Below are 15,429 nucleotides of genomic sequence, written 5' to 3' on the forward strand. Positions count from 1 at the left end.
AATTCGCACGACTGCATACGATTTATGCATGTGAAAAGTTCGGCGGCGTGGGGCCAGCGCATCTAGTTGTATCTTTAGGTTTTACTTTTATCCGACTGAATAGAACCGAAACTTGTTCCGCAAGTTCAAGCCCGCTGATAGCGACAGCAATTTGCATCTTCACTTTCAACGCTCCACCAACGTCTCCCAATTATATACATCCATATATAAATATATATGTATATATCGGGTTTCCCTCCTCTTTTCTTTTCATAGGATGATGGCAATGAACTTCGACGGGATGCAGAGTCGAGAACCCCAACTTACTTCATCTGTATCTATCAGTTGCCCAGTTGCCTTAGAGCTGTCAAACTTGTTTTGCCCGCCAATGAAACCGAAATGAAGCTTGTTTCGGTTCGGATTCTGTTTCGGATTCGATTTCGTTCTTGATGCCTCCTTGTGGTACATGTTGTGTGCCACATGCCTGCAATCCAATCTTAGCCAACGACATTTGCTGACCTTACGGATATGGAACGATAATGTTACGCTCTTAAGCAAATATCTAACAAATGCATATAAATGAGCAAAGGAGTCTCAAGGATGTATGCCAAAGTGCACTATCAATATGGCTCTATAATAAGATTAATTAATGCACTTCTTCGATTGCGAGTAGGCCTGAAAACCACATTTGCCATTGCAATTTGTAAACCTTAGTAAATTCTTAATATAGAAATATACGGGTTAGGAAGTGGGCGGTTAGTTGTGGGAAAGGTAAATACCTGGTCATTTAGGTAATGGATGCAGTCTACCAACAATGGTAGTCCTTGTGTTTTGTCCTCAAAGCAGGAAAGTGGGTAAGCAATAAATATTAATGCGATAAGAAGCGATTTAAAAAATTATTATTCTAAGATAATATAAATAATATGTATTCTATATGTGTATCTGTATTTTTATTTGTAAGTATCTGATATTACTTAGTAGCTGACAATATTTGGGTCAGTGTAAGTCATTAAGGGTCAAGAAAATCTTGCGGTTTCTGTAAAGCCGTTATGGGCCTATAAAAGCCCAAATTGTTTACCTGTGGGAAACAGTGTGTTGACGAGCCAAATCGAAAATAAGTGGACATTTTTAAAAATAACACTCTATTAAGTAAAATGGCCAACGTCGCGGAAGAGTCAAAAGAAAAGCATTACGATGTCGATGATTTTTTGAGGCTACCTGTAATTTTCTACAATGTCATGGGCATAGCACCCTATGAAACTGACCGAAAACCAACTATTTGGTTTCAAATATATTTCGTATTGAACGCGGTTAACGCTGTGCTGGCCTTTACTGCTGAAATAGCGTTCATGGTGAACACTTTTCGCGATAATGAAAATTTTCTCGAGAGCTGCATCGTATTGAGCTATGTGTCCTTTGTGGTCACAGGACTTTTAAAGATGTGCGCTGTGATGTATCGAAAGCCAAAGTTGACCAGTTTGGTTCGGCAATTGAGGACCTGTTTTCCGTCATCAAGTGCAAAGGATCAGGAGGAATATGCTGTGAAGTCGTATCTGGATCGCAGCCATATGTACACAAAGGGATTTGGTGGTCTCTACACGATTACGTATTTCGCCCACATCCTTATTCCCTTGTTGGTATACATCATTCAGAGTGTGGTGCTCCAGTATCCGGATGCCGAGCAGATTATGCCGTTTTACCAACTCGAACCATGGGAATTTCACGACTCCTGGTTGTTTTATCCAACCTATTTTCACCAATCGTTTGCCGGATATACTGCTACATGTGGATCCATTGCCGGTGACCTCATGATCTTCGCTGTGGTCCTGCAGGTCATCATGCACTACGAACGACTGGCCAAGGTTCTCAGGGAATTTAAGATTCAAGCCCTTAACGCACCCAATGGAGTTAATGAGGATCTGAGGAAGTTGCAGTCTCTAATCGCTAATCACATTGATATACTTCGGTTGGTTGATAATAATAAAATATACCTTATCCATAAATTAAAGTATTTAACTTTCAGGCTCACCGATGTGATGAATGAGGTGTTTGGTATTCCCTTGTTGCTAAACTTTATTGTCTCTGCGCTGCTTGTCTGCCTGGTGGGATTTCAATTAACCCTCGATTTCAATCCCGAGTATTTTTGCAAGCAGGTGCTGCTCCTGACTTCTGTACTGTTTGAGGTCTATCTCCTCTGCTCCTTCAGCCAGATGTTAAAAGATGCTGTCTGTTGAGAATATATATTTCATAAATATGTATAATTAACCCCTTTTGTTTTAGAGCGAAAACGTTGGCCATGCGGCATACGATATGGACTGGTTAGGATCCGACAAACGATTCAAGAAAATTTTAATCTATATATCTATGCGAGCCCAGAAGCCAGTTTGCCTTAAAGCCACAATCGTCTTGGACTTATCCCTTTCCACTATGAGCATCGTAAGTATCCGATATTATAGCTAGTATTCAATGGCATATATTTAAATATTTCGGACGCATTTCAGTTTCTTGGCATGTCGTATAAGTTCTTTGGCGCTTTAAAGACTATGTATCAATAAATGTAAACACGTTACATTAAAAAGTAGAATGCATTAATAAAGCATTAAACCAATTTTTAGCCAAAATATGATAGTTAAAAAAAGGGAGAGAAATTCCATCAATATTGCATTAAAAATATTTCAAAAACACAAACGATTGTTACCAGAAGCTCTTCTCAGTGTACATGGTTGGCATCAAGGAGATACATGGAAAACAATCAAGTGCCTGGCGAAAAGAGCACAGCCGCCTGAGGAAAAGCGGAAAAGCGGGCAGACAAAAGATGGCCCAAGGTTTCCCACATAGTACATACTTCCCCCTCCCGTTCACTCGTTCAGTCATTCATTCTCGCATTCATTCGGTTGCCTGGAAATGTCGCTTTGCATGTGTGAGTCCCTATATCTCCACTCCGCTTTGGGCCACAGGGCGTATACGTAATGCTGCCGCCATGGCGGCTTTTGTTCAACATGACAAAGACATGACAGCGACAGCAGCACGCTAGAAATACAACAACCACGAAATGGCGTTCTTTGTAATGCTTTTAATGCTTTCAAAATTCTCCATGGATTGATTTATGGACAAGGAGGATGGACCAGGAACAGGACTTAAGACCAGGCAGTGACAAATCAATGGGCAGCTTTAGAGGTCACAAAGATGAGCTCGGCTCGGGGATTACTGTAGCAGGAACTTATGAAGAAATATGTATCTTCTTTACGGCTTTAAATTTATTGAACTCGCTAGATAAATGTCGCCAACTCAGTTCTGACTGTGCCATTTATTAGACCGACTGACAACTAAGGCACTCCATTGTCATCGGAGAGCATTCATCAATTTCACTTACTTTCGCATTTTGATGGAAAACTGGCAACCAGAGGAAAATCAACTTTAGGCGGAAGGGAAAAACTCAATGGCCTTGGGTGGGTAAACATTGTCTACTCCTTTGCTTTGTTTTGCTTTCATAGAAAGTTCTGTAGCTGATTTGCATATAGAAAACTTGTTAATAATGCCAGCCCAGGTGGGATGGATAATGGGAAAATACCCCATACCCCATCGGAACCACCCACTAAAAGCAACAACTTTTCCAACCAGCTTAGATGAAAGTTTTGTGATTGAGTTTTTGACAGTTTCTGGGAGGGATTCCCCGCCACGCCTTCCTCAAAAAAAGGTGTTTTCTCTAAGCTTGTTTTGATTTTCCGTTTATTGTTTTTGCTCAGCTGCCTCGGAAAAGTTTTCAGCTGCTAATTGCTTCAGCTCATAATTAGTACAAATGCAAATGAATGTTGCGTAAATTTTCCCCACTGACCGCAGAAGCATCCTTCCGTCAAAATATTTTGTAAATTTATGCAAATGACAGTGTGCGTTAGAATTCACGACTAATTAGACCTCGAAAGTTAAATGGAAACACAAAGTATTCGGCATTAATTTATGTTGGAATTCAAATTTTTGTGACGCCTGACGTTTTTTTTTCTTTTGATGCTGACGCGATATTTGCATAAACAAATGCAAACGAATGCCAAATCAACGGCCACCAAGGAGGGCGACTGCCACGCCCACCTGCTGTTCAGGAAAAGTTTAGCCATTCAACTTTGGCCATGCAGAAGGCATTCAACATTTATTCAGATGTTGCTCTTGAATGCAACAATGTAGGGAAACTTTTAGGACAGCATTTCGCATGCGAATAGCAAAAATGTTGAGAGCAATACAGAATGCCAAAAGGAAACTTGAGAAGCAAACTAACTAAAAAATGTTGGAATATTTCAGTGCACTTTTTTTTCAGTAATTTAATTGCTTGCGATAAACACTTGAATTTCACTTAAATGAATCCATTTAAATTATTTTAAATATTTCCCGGGTACTTTCAATTAATGTGGCATGTGGTCTGTTCCACATCTTTAATGCGCTGCACTGGACATTTCCGGATGAAAACAGTATGAATTTAACGCTTGGGCCACTTTGTGGCTTGAATAATTACAATTAACAATTGTTTTTTCCGCCGTACATAATTAATTAAAATGTAATGTTTTGGTTAAGTGGACTAAAGGGTATAGTAGGAGTTTCGTGGGATAAAGAAACAATTTTATTAAATTAAGGCTATAATTTGATGTTTGCATTTTAATTCTGGTTTTATAGAGTTACTCCATATTGAAGATTCCAAATATATTCCAGCACAAAATATAAATAAATTAAATGGTTTGTAGTTTGGTTTAAAAATCCCCATTTAAATCCCACAAATGAGTCCGTATCTGAGCTGTCTGCATGGAATTTTCCTCTTTCAGATTTTCGACAGCGCCCACTTTGAAATGCAATGTTCAAAATGCTGGTGTCCCTCGATTTTCACCGAAAATCAAAGGAAGGAACGCAGCGCGTTGCGAGCGGCAACAAAATGTGCGTGTGTTTCGAAATTCGACTGTTGTCGCTGTTGACGTTGTTGCAATTAGCCTCGCAATGCGGTTCAATTAGGGGAGTGACCGCCCCCGAGGGCTGTGGGCGTGGTCCGATGCCCGCTAGCCGCTAATTTGCATATTGCATTACGCGCAAATTTCCAACTAGTCAAGGGCCTGGATATGGGTAACGTTGGCATGGAATCAGTTTACGTGGCACATTGTTGTCCGGCTTGATTAAAAATTTTACGCCGCTTATAGTGCATCAATAATTCGATTGTCTGCCAGCCAGCTTGATGGTGGTGCAACATTATTTTGTGAATTTTCCCAACGATGCTCGTCTTAAAGCCCTTGCACTATTGATTTTACCATAAACATCACGTTTGGCATCCATAATGCGCACGTTACTTCGCCAATAAACGGAAAATCCAGCTTGTCTGCCCCATTTCGCCGGGTTGTATTCCCTTAAAGATAAGCCCGGCGTAAACGTCAATTATGGGGGCGTACTACCCGTAACCCACGCCCGGATGATTGAATGACGGAGGAGGCCCGATGTCGAAAACAAAAACCAAGCCAACGCTTAAACCTCGTCAACGCCAACGGCAGCCATGGGAGTGACATTTTTTGAAAGTAATCCCGACGAAATGTTTGATTTATGTCAACGTGGGGAAAGTGCTGCAGACCATTAGTTAGTTGGGAAAATATGCGGGCCATGGGTGTGGGGTTTCAGCGGGCCAAGGGGGTATTTAACTATCCTATTTCTTGCTATATCAAACCAATGCTTAAACAAGCTTTGGAAATCTTACAAATATAAACTATTAAATTGCAGATTATCCCAAGTAATTCAAATAATCCGATAATATATGTTTTTAGCAATATTTTATTTAATTTCAAATTATATTAATAAACATAAACGATTATTCATAGGCGCATAAAATGAATAATGAACCAATTAGAGTTCACACAAATGAAAGTTCAATCAGGTGGCTAATTTGAGGTCATGTACCTATAATTAATCAAACGTTTGCATGCCATAAATTGTAATCTTTAATGGGGTGTTTACTTCCTAATTATGGTTTGCTTATAAAGCAATTAACCAAAAGTTCACACAGAAATATGACGGAGGACATGAACAAAAAACTGGCCCACAAGATCCAAATCCAAAGTAGGTCGCCAACTTTGAATTCTCGGAACGCCACATATGGAAATGGATCCTTTTGTGAGATCATGCCCATGGTGATCATCTCGCGCAGTGTTTGTTGCTTCCAATATTCCACGATACCGGCACTCTGAACCCGATGGATCAGATCGTTGATATGATCCTCGTATATGGAGTTCGACTGCATGACCAGCGATAGTAGGACACTGGTCTGGATGACCCGTAACTCCGGCTGAACCGTGAAGATCGGTTGCTTGAAGAGCTCCTGTCTCTTGGCCACAATCAGCCATTCGGATGTCAAAGCGGAGAAGGCATTCGATCTGTTCAAGCCGCTCCTCAGTGCATTATATTCCACGGTTTCTCTGAAATGCAACTGATCCTTGATGTAGCGAATGGGTCGGTCCCATGCGTTTTTTAGGTAAAAACGTTCGGCTTCTTCAAAGAACACGGTAACCGGGGAATCCCGAAGCTGCTTAAAGTTGGAGATCTGTTGCGATGTAGGTCGTTTGGTTAGAAGCGTTTTAAGGTGGGCCGCATATAGGGTACTCAGAACCAATCCTAGTAGAAAAAGTGTGGCATTGGTGACCTTTGAACTAATTGTATTCCTCGCCCTCATGTTGAATGACTGTCCCATAATTCCCGATATCATACGTTCATTTAGCATCAGATTCGACCAATCCACACGCTCCTTCAGCAATAGAGGTCCAAAACAAGTGTCCAAAATGGTGAAAATGAAGTAGAAAATAATCAGAACTATTAGGAATTTACCGCCAACCATCACCACATACACATCGGCGATGGAAATTTCCTGGGCCCGCGGAACCATTATGTACCAATCTTCCATATCGTATACATACGAGAAAACACCCAACTCACTGGGTGCCTCAAAGCCACAGAGGCTGATAGCCAAGTTAATGGTGCCGTTGAGGGTCATATTCCGCAGAAGAATCAGATTCATTCGCTCACCTTGTACAATGGGTCTTTGCCAGCGAAACGTAAAGTTGTAAATACGAATAAATTCCAGTAGAAATTTGTATACATAGCCCGTCATTTGTAGTTCACCTGTCTTCGGATTGCGATATACAATCGAACGAGGTGGAAATTGATCCGGCAGAGTTACTATATATCTGCCAAAATAGTTTCGAACCGTGATGAAGATGGGTGATACGGTGACATCCACTTGCAGCCAACTTTGCGGAGCGTAGGGCTGCAGTCGATATATCCTATTTCCCTGTCCAATTACGGCGACGTGAAGGAAGAGCAGGTGCTCAGCGGCAGCGGCAACGTCAGCCGTTGGGATTTTCTCCCATTTCCTCAATAGCAACACCCTCACCTTCCTCATATTCAGTAGACTCCGGTCGAGAGCCTGCCACAAATCCAAGTCCCAGTCCGAATTTCCGGTTTGCCAGATAAGGACGAGCATTTCACTGTTATAGTTTTCCCGCACATAGAAGTCCATCTGTTCGTTGAAACTGAAAACCGGCCAGGGAAATCTCTCCAAGCCAGATGCATCGACATGCTGGCTGTGCTGGAGCAGAAGGACCGTTTCATGATGCCTATCCTCGTAGATGCTGGCCAGGATTGGGTTGAGCCAACTTGTCTCGTTGAAGAGCAGCAAAACTGGAACCAGTATGGGCCACATATCCTGGCTAAATGGCTGGCTGGCGAACCGGGCAGGTTGGACATTATCTCTCAAATAAACGCTAATTAGCGGAGGTTACAAATGATTTGGGGGCTCGCTAATGGACTACGGATTGCAGGGCATTGAAAAATGGGCGTCATTAGCATTAAGTTTTACGGCTTAAATGTGCCTACTTACGGGCTCAATTATAAGTTGAGGAAAATCGGGGGTAGAGGAAATATGGGTGAGTGGGCGTCAATTATTTCCATCTCCGGTTGAATATTTCACAATGATTTGTGTCTTGGTCGGAATATTTGAACATTTCTAATTGCCTCGGCAAATTGCCTTCACTGTTTTTCGGGTGAATTTGCATTTACGGATGTACCTTCATCCTTTTGACTCCATTAAGCTTGTTTGCAATTGATTTGGATACCGGTTGCGGTTTGCAAACAATATTTATTGCATTCTGCCGATTGATACCTCTTGCAAAATTACTAATTGCTTGGCTTGTATTATGTATTGTTTTAACTTTAGCCAAGCCACAAGCCATAACTCCAAACTGTTCATCAAGTTTTCAACAAGTTCTTACCACTTCCGCCTGCTAGCTTCTTCATTATGCTCCTACTTTTCCCTCAATTAAGCAAGTTAAATGTGGGAAAATGCGAGTGTGGAGTGGGAAATGCGCTGAGCGAGTCAAGTGCGAGCTGCTTGAGGAGCGTGTCGCATTAATTTTCACGCGAGTGCATATTTGATTTTCCCTCTTTTATTCATATTTCACTCGTCTGCTCTTATTTCGTGCTTTTGCATAAAGTCGAGACGCGCCTTTCATTTCCTGCTCCTCGGAGTCGTCATCGTTGACATGCATAAAGTTGCGATGAATTGTTGCTTGGCATAAATTTTAACACACGACCTCCTTTCCCGAGGACTCAAGGATATTTCTGTAGCCGTGCAACACGGCGTATGCGTAATGTAACATTAATTGTATTTATTTGCTTTGCTGATTGATTTTTCCGGCTAAGACGGATTTAACGGCCTACAACTTTTCCCCAGGAGGCTAGCGCTAGACAATTTGGTTTATCAAAGTCATTTGGCTTCTGGCCTACAGGCAGCCACGCCCACATAAATTAACGCAGACTTAACGAAGCGTTAACACAAAGGACGAGAGCCTCCCCCAAAAAAGCAGCTGCCAAACCCAGGACTCTGTGCGACAATAAATTTATTGGTTTCATCCTGAAGCTTATCAAGTTCGCCTCCTGTCTGCTCATCTTGTTCATCGCACAACATGTGCAGTAAATTTTTATGTCAAATGGCTTTTGCCTCCATATCGTAATATAATTTATGCAGAATATAATGAGCGTGCTTTTAGGCGCAGCTCGAATGGCAAAAGATGTGTGTTGGGAAAAGTTATTAATTGATTTGGCTTTAAACCTGCTCACACGATGCTTCATCCTTGAAAAGTTGGCCAAAAAGGTGGGCGGGAAAATGGAAAAGTTTGTTTTTTTTTATATTCGTAACCACTTGAAACCCGAAGCCGTATCCTTGTTGATGGGATTGCCTAAGTAGGGTTGCTTAAGATTTTTCGACAATGTGTTAAGTGAAAATTGACACAGGCCACAGGGGGAAAACTTTCCATGATTGAACGGCTTTCGGGAAATGGCTTTAACAGATCTGTGACTCGGGAGCATTTTAAAGTTTGGCCAGCCCGCAAAAGTTGGCCACGTTAAGCTGTGTGAAATTGTTCGCCGTTTTGCGGGCGCCATTTTCAGTTGTGCGCTTTTTTTAATTAAAAAAGTGGTGAAATTGGGGGGGGGGGGGTTGAGGGTTTTGGTATCTGAATACGGCGACAGCCATTTGAACTTGTTCCTCGCCTGTTTTAATTACCAATCTCTATTCCTGTGCCACTGTTGCAGAAACTCTGGACAAAAAAGTAATTAAAATACTGCAAATATTTGCCCAGTTCGAATGCATTTTCTCTGTGCAACTCGGCCAAGTCGCGCTCGAATCCTTGACCGCATTCCGTATCCTGGCACATCCTGGCATCTAATGCGGCTAACTGGCAGAAGTATGGAGGCATCCGTATCCTTGCTTCATCTGTCTGCGTTCCGTGTCGTTTGCCTGACAACCGGGCCGCATCCTTTTCGAGTTTGCCCTTGTTTGTCATCCTTTCTGCGGTCTCCTCAGCTTTGGTCCTTCATATGATTGCGGCTTCATGCTTTTGCATATTTTCCCATGAATACAATTTCTGCACCCACACGAGCACAACCGCACGCACAGGATCCGCTGGAAAAGGACGAATTATGCGTGAATACTCGCTGATATGCCAACTGAGTTGTCAACAAGCTCAGGTTGTGGCTGTCTCCAAAACCACCGATATATTAGGTTACTTTCGGTATGCCGAGAATTTAGTTGTCAACCTTGATTCGGAAAAATTTAGAGGGTCCCGGCGGACTTTGCTGATAAACGTTTGTGCTAGGAATGGCAATTTGTTGGGATATTCTAGTTAGAAAGGGTTAGTATAGGTTTCAAGATTTATGCTTCATTAAAAATAAACGTTGAATTTTATATTTTAATAAGAAATCATAACGTAACATAAATTTGGTTTCAGTGCAAATAACTTAGCGTTGGAAGAAGGAAGATTTAAATAAAATCATTCTTTTAAATTGTTTTCTAAAAATATCTGCCTAAATGAACAAGATGTAGTATTTCTTACTGCGAACTACTTGTTAGTCTAGTTTGCTTGCTTCAATATCTTATTTCAATAATGCAATTAGAATTTTATAAAGTTGGTGTTTCAATTTTAAATCCTTTTCCCATGTTTGCCCAATCCTCAATAAAAGCCCTTGTGTGCTTGGCAATGTTTGACAATGTTTGACCATGTTTACCCTGTGGCTGTCTTCACATCTTCACAAGGCGACTGGAAGAGAGCCACAGACTCAGGCCGCACAAAAACCAAAACAGAGAAACTTGGCCAAAACGCTGGGCCAAGCTCCCCCTCGCACTTCACTAGCCCCTTACGCCCACTCCGCAGAAAATCATCAGCGAGCACGTGTATTTGAGTCGATTTGATTGGCCAACGGCTTTCGCTTTTCGTTACCGCAGAGAGCGAGCATTGCCGAGCGCAAACTAAGAGCGATGGCTAAGAGAGCGACGAAAACTGGTTTTCCGGAAGAGCACCCTGTATACGCCAGAGTGCTTTTCTGCTGAACGAAACGGCCGAACTGCCGCAGTTGTTGTTCGGCGTTCTTTGTGGTCAGACACCAGCGTATACGTATACGCAACGTCATCGTTTGTCTGACGTCGCTTCGAAAAGCGTGAAAAGTTCTGAATACCGGTTGTATTTTCGAAAAAATCTAAAAGTAACGGTCGCATATCGGTTTCGTCGTTGCACACGCACGTAATTCGAGTCAATATCCGTTAATATTTAAAATTCAACAACATACATAGCCCACCCCCATCCAAAATACATAAGGTACTAAGCTATTGGTATTCTTATATCCATATTTATCGTGCGCTGCATTCTCGAAAACGGGTTTTACGGCATTCCCAATTCAATTCTGCACTGGCATTTTTTATGTTCGTGACGAAAGTGAAGTTCTACCCGATCATAATCTAACCATTTCCGTTTTGAAAGTAAGCAAGCATAAAATAAACGGTGATTTGCAAAAAAAAAAATAAAAAGGGTATAAACAGTGTAAAGCAGCAGACTGGCAAAAAAGTTATTTAATATTCATTCCCGTGGTAGAAAAAAAATCTTCCACAAACAAACATAGCAACAAGTCGGCGCCAACTCTCGCACTAAAAAAATAGAAAGAAAAAACCAAACTCAAACCACGCTGTGTTTATTAACATTCAGCTGGAGAGCTTTGGATAGGTAGAAAAGCCTCGTCTTCCGAGAATTGGCAGTTAATTTTCGAAATCACCAAGCGGGATTAAGAAAAAATATAAAAGAACCGAAGACGAGCCGAGACCTGTTAAATACCCGTAGGTGTTCACTGTGTGCTTGTGTGTGCGTGTGGTATCTGTGAAACTAAATACCCAAATAAACATTAAAAAGAAGTTGTAGCGGTGAGTCCCCACTTTCCGATGACATTCGAGAACTATTCGAGCCACCCACGCCGCCAAAGAAATGGAAAGTTTTTCGCTTAGACTCTGAAAAAAACTAGTGAAGATGAGAATTTTTCGCAGGTCGCAGCTAAAAAACTGATTACGCGACGCTTTGCGTTCTAGATACATTTTGGGCTGCAGTGCAGATCTGGCGAGATATTAGTTGAATGTGTGCCAAAATGAGACGCGGAATACGGCCACCAGCGTGTTTATTATTTTTATAATTTATTGCCCAACAATAACAGCAATACATATGCATATAAATTATATACATTCTTTTTTTTTTTGGTACGAGAACTGTTTGATTGCCGCTTACAACGCAGCATTCTGATTCTGGTGAAATGCATCTGCAAGATACACACGAATGCATACTGACACGGAAACCGGCGAGGCAGACGCATAATAAACGATAAATTTCGGGGCAATGACAAAATTGCTGATAACTGACCCACCAACATTTCGATTGTCTGCTCTCTTCTCTCTTTGTTTGATCATTAATATCTTTTAGTTTAAAATATGCTTACTGTGGCAAAGTTCGGTTTCAAGGTTAGTCCAAGTCTTTAGAGCTATATTTTATGGTATCTTGGGGCTTAAAACGCTTAGCTAATGATCCCCAAAGTGAATGAATTTCCCGAAAAAAGTAAAAATTCAATTCTAGCCCCGCCATTCCCAGTTGATTTGGCAATCGCTGTTTTGCCCAACAGATTTATGTTTGAATTTTTTTTTATTTTTTTTTTTTGGTTTAGACCAAAAAATTTTGTTGAGGTGCGTTGCGGAAGGGGGTGGGGTTGGCTGAGTGGCCGCCTGCTGCTATTTATAGGCGCATAACAAACATACACACACACACACGCACACACGTCCATTCGCTCTTTGAACAAAATGTATCTTATAGATACACAGGCAAAAAGTTTTGCATCGCCCAGCCGACTTCTCTGCTTCTTCCCCAGATGTCTGGGATGTCTGCCTCATAAATATATGTGTGTACATGTATGTGGCCAAAACGACAATGGCGAGACACACAGAACAGAACAATCCAGTCGGCAGATCGGGATCTTTTGGCCATCTTCCGAGTTTCTAAGGCGAAGCAAGTTGCCTTTTTTTGTGCCCCGTCTCCGGCAGGCAGTTAGTTTCTGTGAAATCGAAAACAAGATTGATGCCTTCGCAGCCGGACTTTCTTGGCCAAAACGGAGACAACGCAGCTGGCTTTTCTTAGCCATCGGTATCTGTTTAATTGCCGTTGTTCATCTGTTTATTAAAGAAAATAACAAACAGGGAGCCAGCAGCACGGGAACTTGGCAATTTTTGCTTTCAAGTTTTCCCGAAAAAAATACTCAAAATACCAATCAGTCCGCGACCAGTTTCGTTTTTTCTTGCATAATCCGCTCGGCAACAACTGCTTGCGGCAAGTGCAACTGCAACCGCGGAGGCTGCGACTGCGCAGTAAATATCTTTTTACATTTTTTTTTTCTTTTCGATTCGTTTGGGGCATGACAAAAGCTGGCAAGCGATTCGCTTCATTCGCTGCTACGTAATTGCAAGTTCGAGTGCAAAACTTGAAAAACGGCCACAAATTGCAGCTGACTGCAGTGGGGCTTTGTTTGCTGGCCATCCCGCTTGCACTCGCTTTTTGGCCAATATCTGCTCAGATATCTGTACACACGTATATATTTATAGCTCGTACATATATTGCAAGAACCGGAAAGGAAGTGAGCGTGTAAGTTACCAAGACTTTGACTCCGAATCGGAATACGACTCCCAGTCCAAAACCGGTTCTCGGCTCTAGATTGCTTCTTTTCCAAGAAGCACGCCTTTCAGGGCTCGCCAAGTCATTCACTTGCTGCCGATTCGAGTTTTTTTCCATTTTATTTTCAGCTGGCTGCGCAGACGCGTTGCAGTTGCAGTGGCAGTAGATGTTGCAGTTGCAGTTGCATTTGTTGTTGCTGCGCGGGCGCAAGAACAAATCGGAGTTGGCAGAAGTTGTTGCACTTGACAACAAATGTTGAGAAAGTATTTCCGTGATCTTCGGTTAAACATATCTATTTACTAGCAGAATAATTACTTTGTTTAATTTTAAGCGTTTATAAGAAACACCCTCCTGTTTTTCCAAGTGCAGTGCAAAGAAGCACGAGTCGTCGAACAATGCGAAACCGATAGCTGCTCGTTCGCCAGAAGATAGAAGGTAGAAGAATCCGAAGAGCGACGTGCGTAGCATGGAGGTTCGAGTTTGTTGCTTGCACCACCAGTGGGCGGCAGGGCGTGGCACTGACGGAGGTGGGTGCTAAGTGCTGGGCAACTTAAGTGCTGGCTGGCTTTTTGTCTAGTACGACGCATGTGCAGCCCGCTTTCTTGAGGTACTTGAACCTTATTGTCTATATAAGTAGGAGTGTGTATCTGTGTGTGTTTGGCCACAAAATGGCGGAGGAGCTAAGGTAGCTACGTACACACATATATCTGGCTCCTAACACGATGATATATGCCTGTGGGCGAACGAACATTGAACTTTCGGTCGGAGGAAGGCAAGGAAGTATATGGAGCAAGGCAAAGGGCTTCAAAAGTAGAAACATAATGGGAGGTAAAGAACTTCAAAGGAAATTTGTAAATTTTCTGGAAAGCTCTATTCTACTTGAATAAACTTGAGATAAGTGCTTGTAAGCCCGTAGAGTACAAAAAATAAGTTTGTTTTAAAATAAAAAATCAACAGATGTACTTGGTGAAAAAGTTCCTAGAAGTAACATAGAAATTCCTCGACATATTCACCTTTCAAGCCATCAACAATCTGAACTCAAACAATTGCCAAACAGAAGCCCCATTAGGCTAAACTCCACGGGTCAAGCGTCTACACCTTCCTAATCCCCGCCTGAATGCAGGCTGACCTCAAAACAAAGCTGATTTATGTCGCTCCCCGAAAAGTGTCAACTGGCGGCCAGCCTCAACCCAATGCCCTCCATTCGATTCCAATCCAATCCGATATCGGAGTGGATGGAGTGGGTCTCGGCGGTATCAGCTGCTGGCAATTTGAACTCAATCGACACCCAAATTGATAACTTAATGCGAGACAAAGAGGCAATGTGCAAAGTGAAAGAGATGGGGCATGGGTTTAAAAAGTTGGCTCGGCATATTTATTCACTGGAGAGAAGACATTGCCAAGCAATTCGAGACTTTGCAAAAATAAAATAAAAATAAAAAAGGAGCCAGATAAACAAACGAGGCAACAACTAAAGTCATCTCTGGGCCCCTTGTTTTTGTTGCCACTTTTGTTGTAATTTTTTTGTAGTTGTTTCCGATGCTTTTTGTTGTTATTGGAGCTGCGCTTTGGCTGCCTTGTCATTTACACGCGTAAACGTCCGTGACCCTATGGCCCGGCTTTCAACTGACTCCGCCAACTGGGAGGCTCCAAAAGACAAAGACAGCACAAAGAGCAAAAGACAGCGGGTTGAAAGAGACAGGGAGAGGAGGTGGGAAAGAGACGGGAATGCTAACCAGCTGTTGACGTTAAGTTCAAACTTTTGTTGATGCTTATAAACTTATTAAGCGGCTCAATCGGGCCATGAGAAAATCGAAAATATTAAACACTCACTAAAATGAAAGCTGTGACTATAGAGCAAATAAAGCTTAACTAAGTGTTGATCTGTATCAAAAATGAAATATTGCTT

At 42.0% G+C, this 15,429-nt stretch overlaps 3 protein-coding genes across 5 annotated transcripts in view; 2 read left to right on the forward strand and 1 right to left on the reverse strand.

Annotated features, from left to right (window-relative positions):
- The first annotated feature begins 865 nt into the window (after window positions 1–865).
- On the forward strand, window positions 866–2,534 carry LOC117140646 (odorant receptor 67a). The gene is made up of 4 exons (XM_033303686.1): window positions 866–1,945; window positions 2,003–2,204; window positions 2,260–2,415; window positions 2,481–2,534. Exons 1-4 carry the CDS (start codon window positions 1,134–1,136, stop codon window positions 2,532–2,534), a joined length of 1,224 nt encoding a protein of 407 aa, XP_033159577.1. The 5' UTR covers window positions 866–1,133.
- A 3,428-nt stretch (window positions 2,535–5,962) lies between these two features.
- LOC117139241 lies at window positions 5,963–7,693 on the reverse strand. The gene has a single exon (XM_033301451.1). The coding sequence runs from the start codon at window positions 7,691–7,693 to the stop codon at window positions 5,963–5,965; it is 1,731 nt and encodes a 576-aa protein (XP_033157342.1).
- A 3,210-nt stretch (window positions 7,694–10,903) lies between these two features.
- Window positions 10,904–15,429, forward strand: part of LOC117139094 (capon-like protein) — a 43,910-nt gene continuing 39,384 nt past the window's right edge. For 2 of the 3 annotated variants that reach the window (XM_033301221.1, XM_033301219.1), the window contains exon 1: window positions 10,904–11,141. The gene's annotated coding sequence lies outside the window, so the exon portion shown is untranslated. The other variant, XM_033301220.1, reaches the window with a different exon arrangement.

This window comes from Drosophila mauritiana, chromosome 3L (assembly GCF_004382145.1).
Source record: "Drosophila mauritiana strain mau12 chromosome 3L, ASM438214v1, whole genome shotgun sequence".
Taxonomy (NCBI): Eukaryota; Metazoa; Arthropoda; class Insecta; order Diptera; family Drosophilidae; genus Drosophila; species Drosophila mauritiana.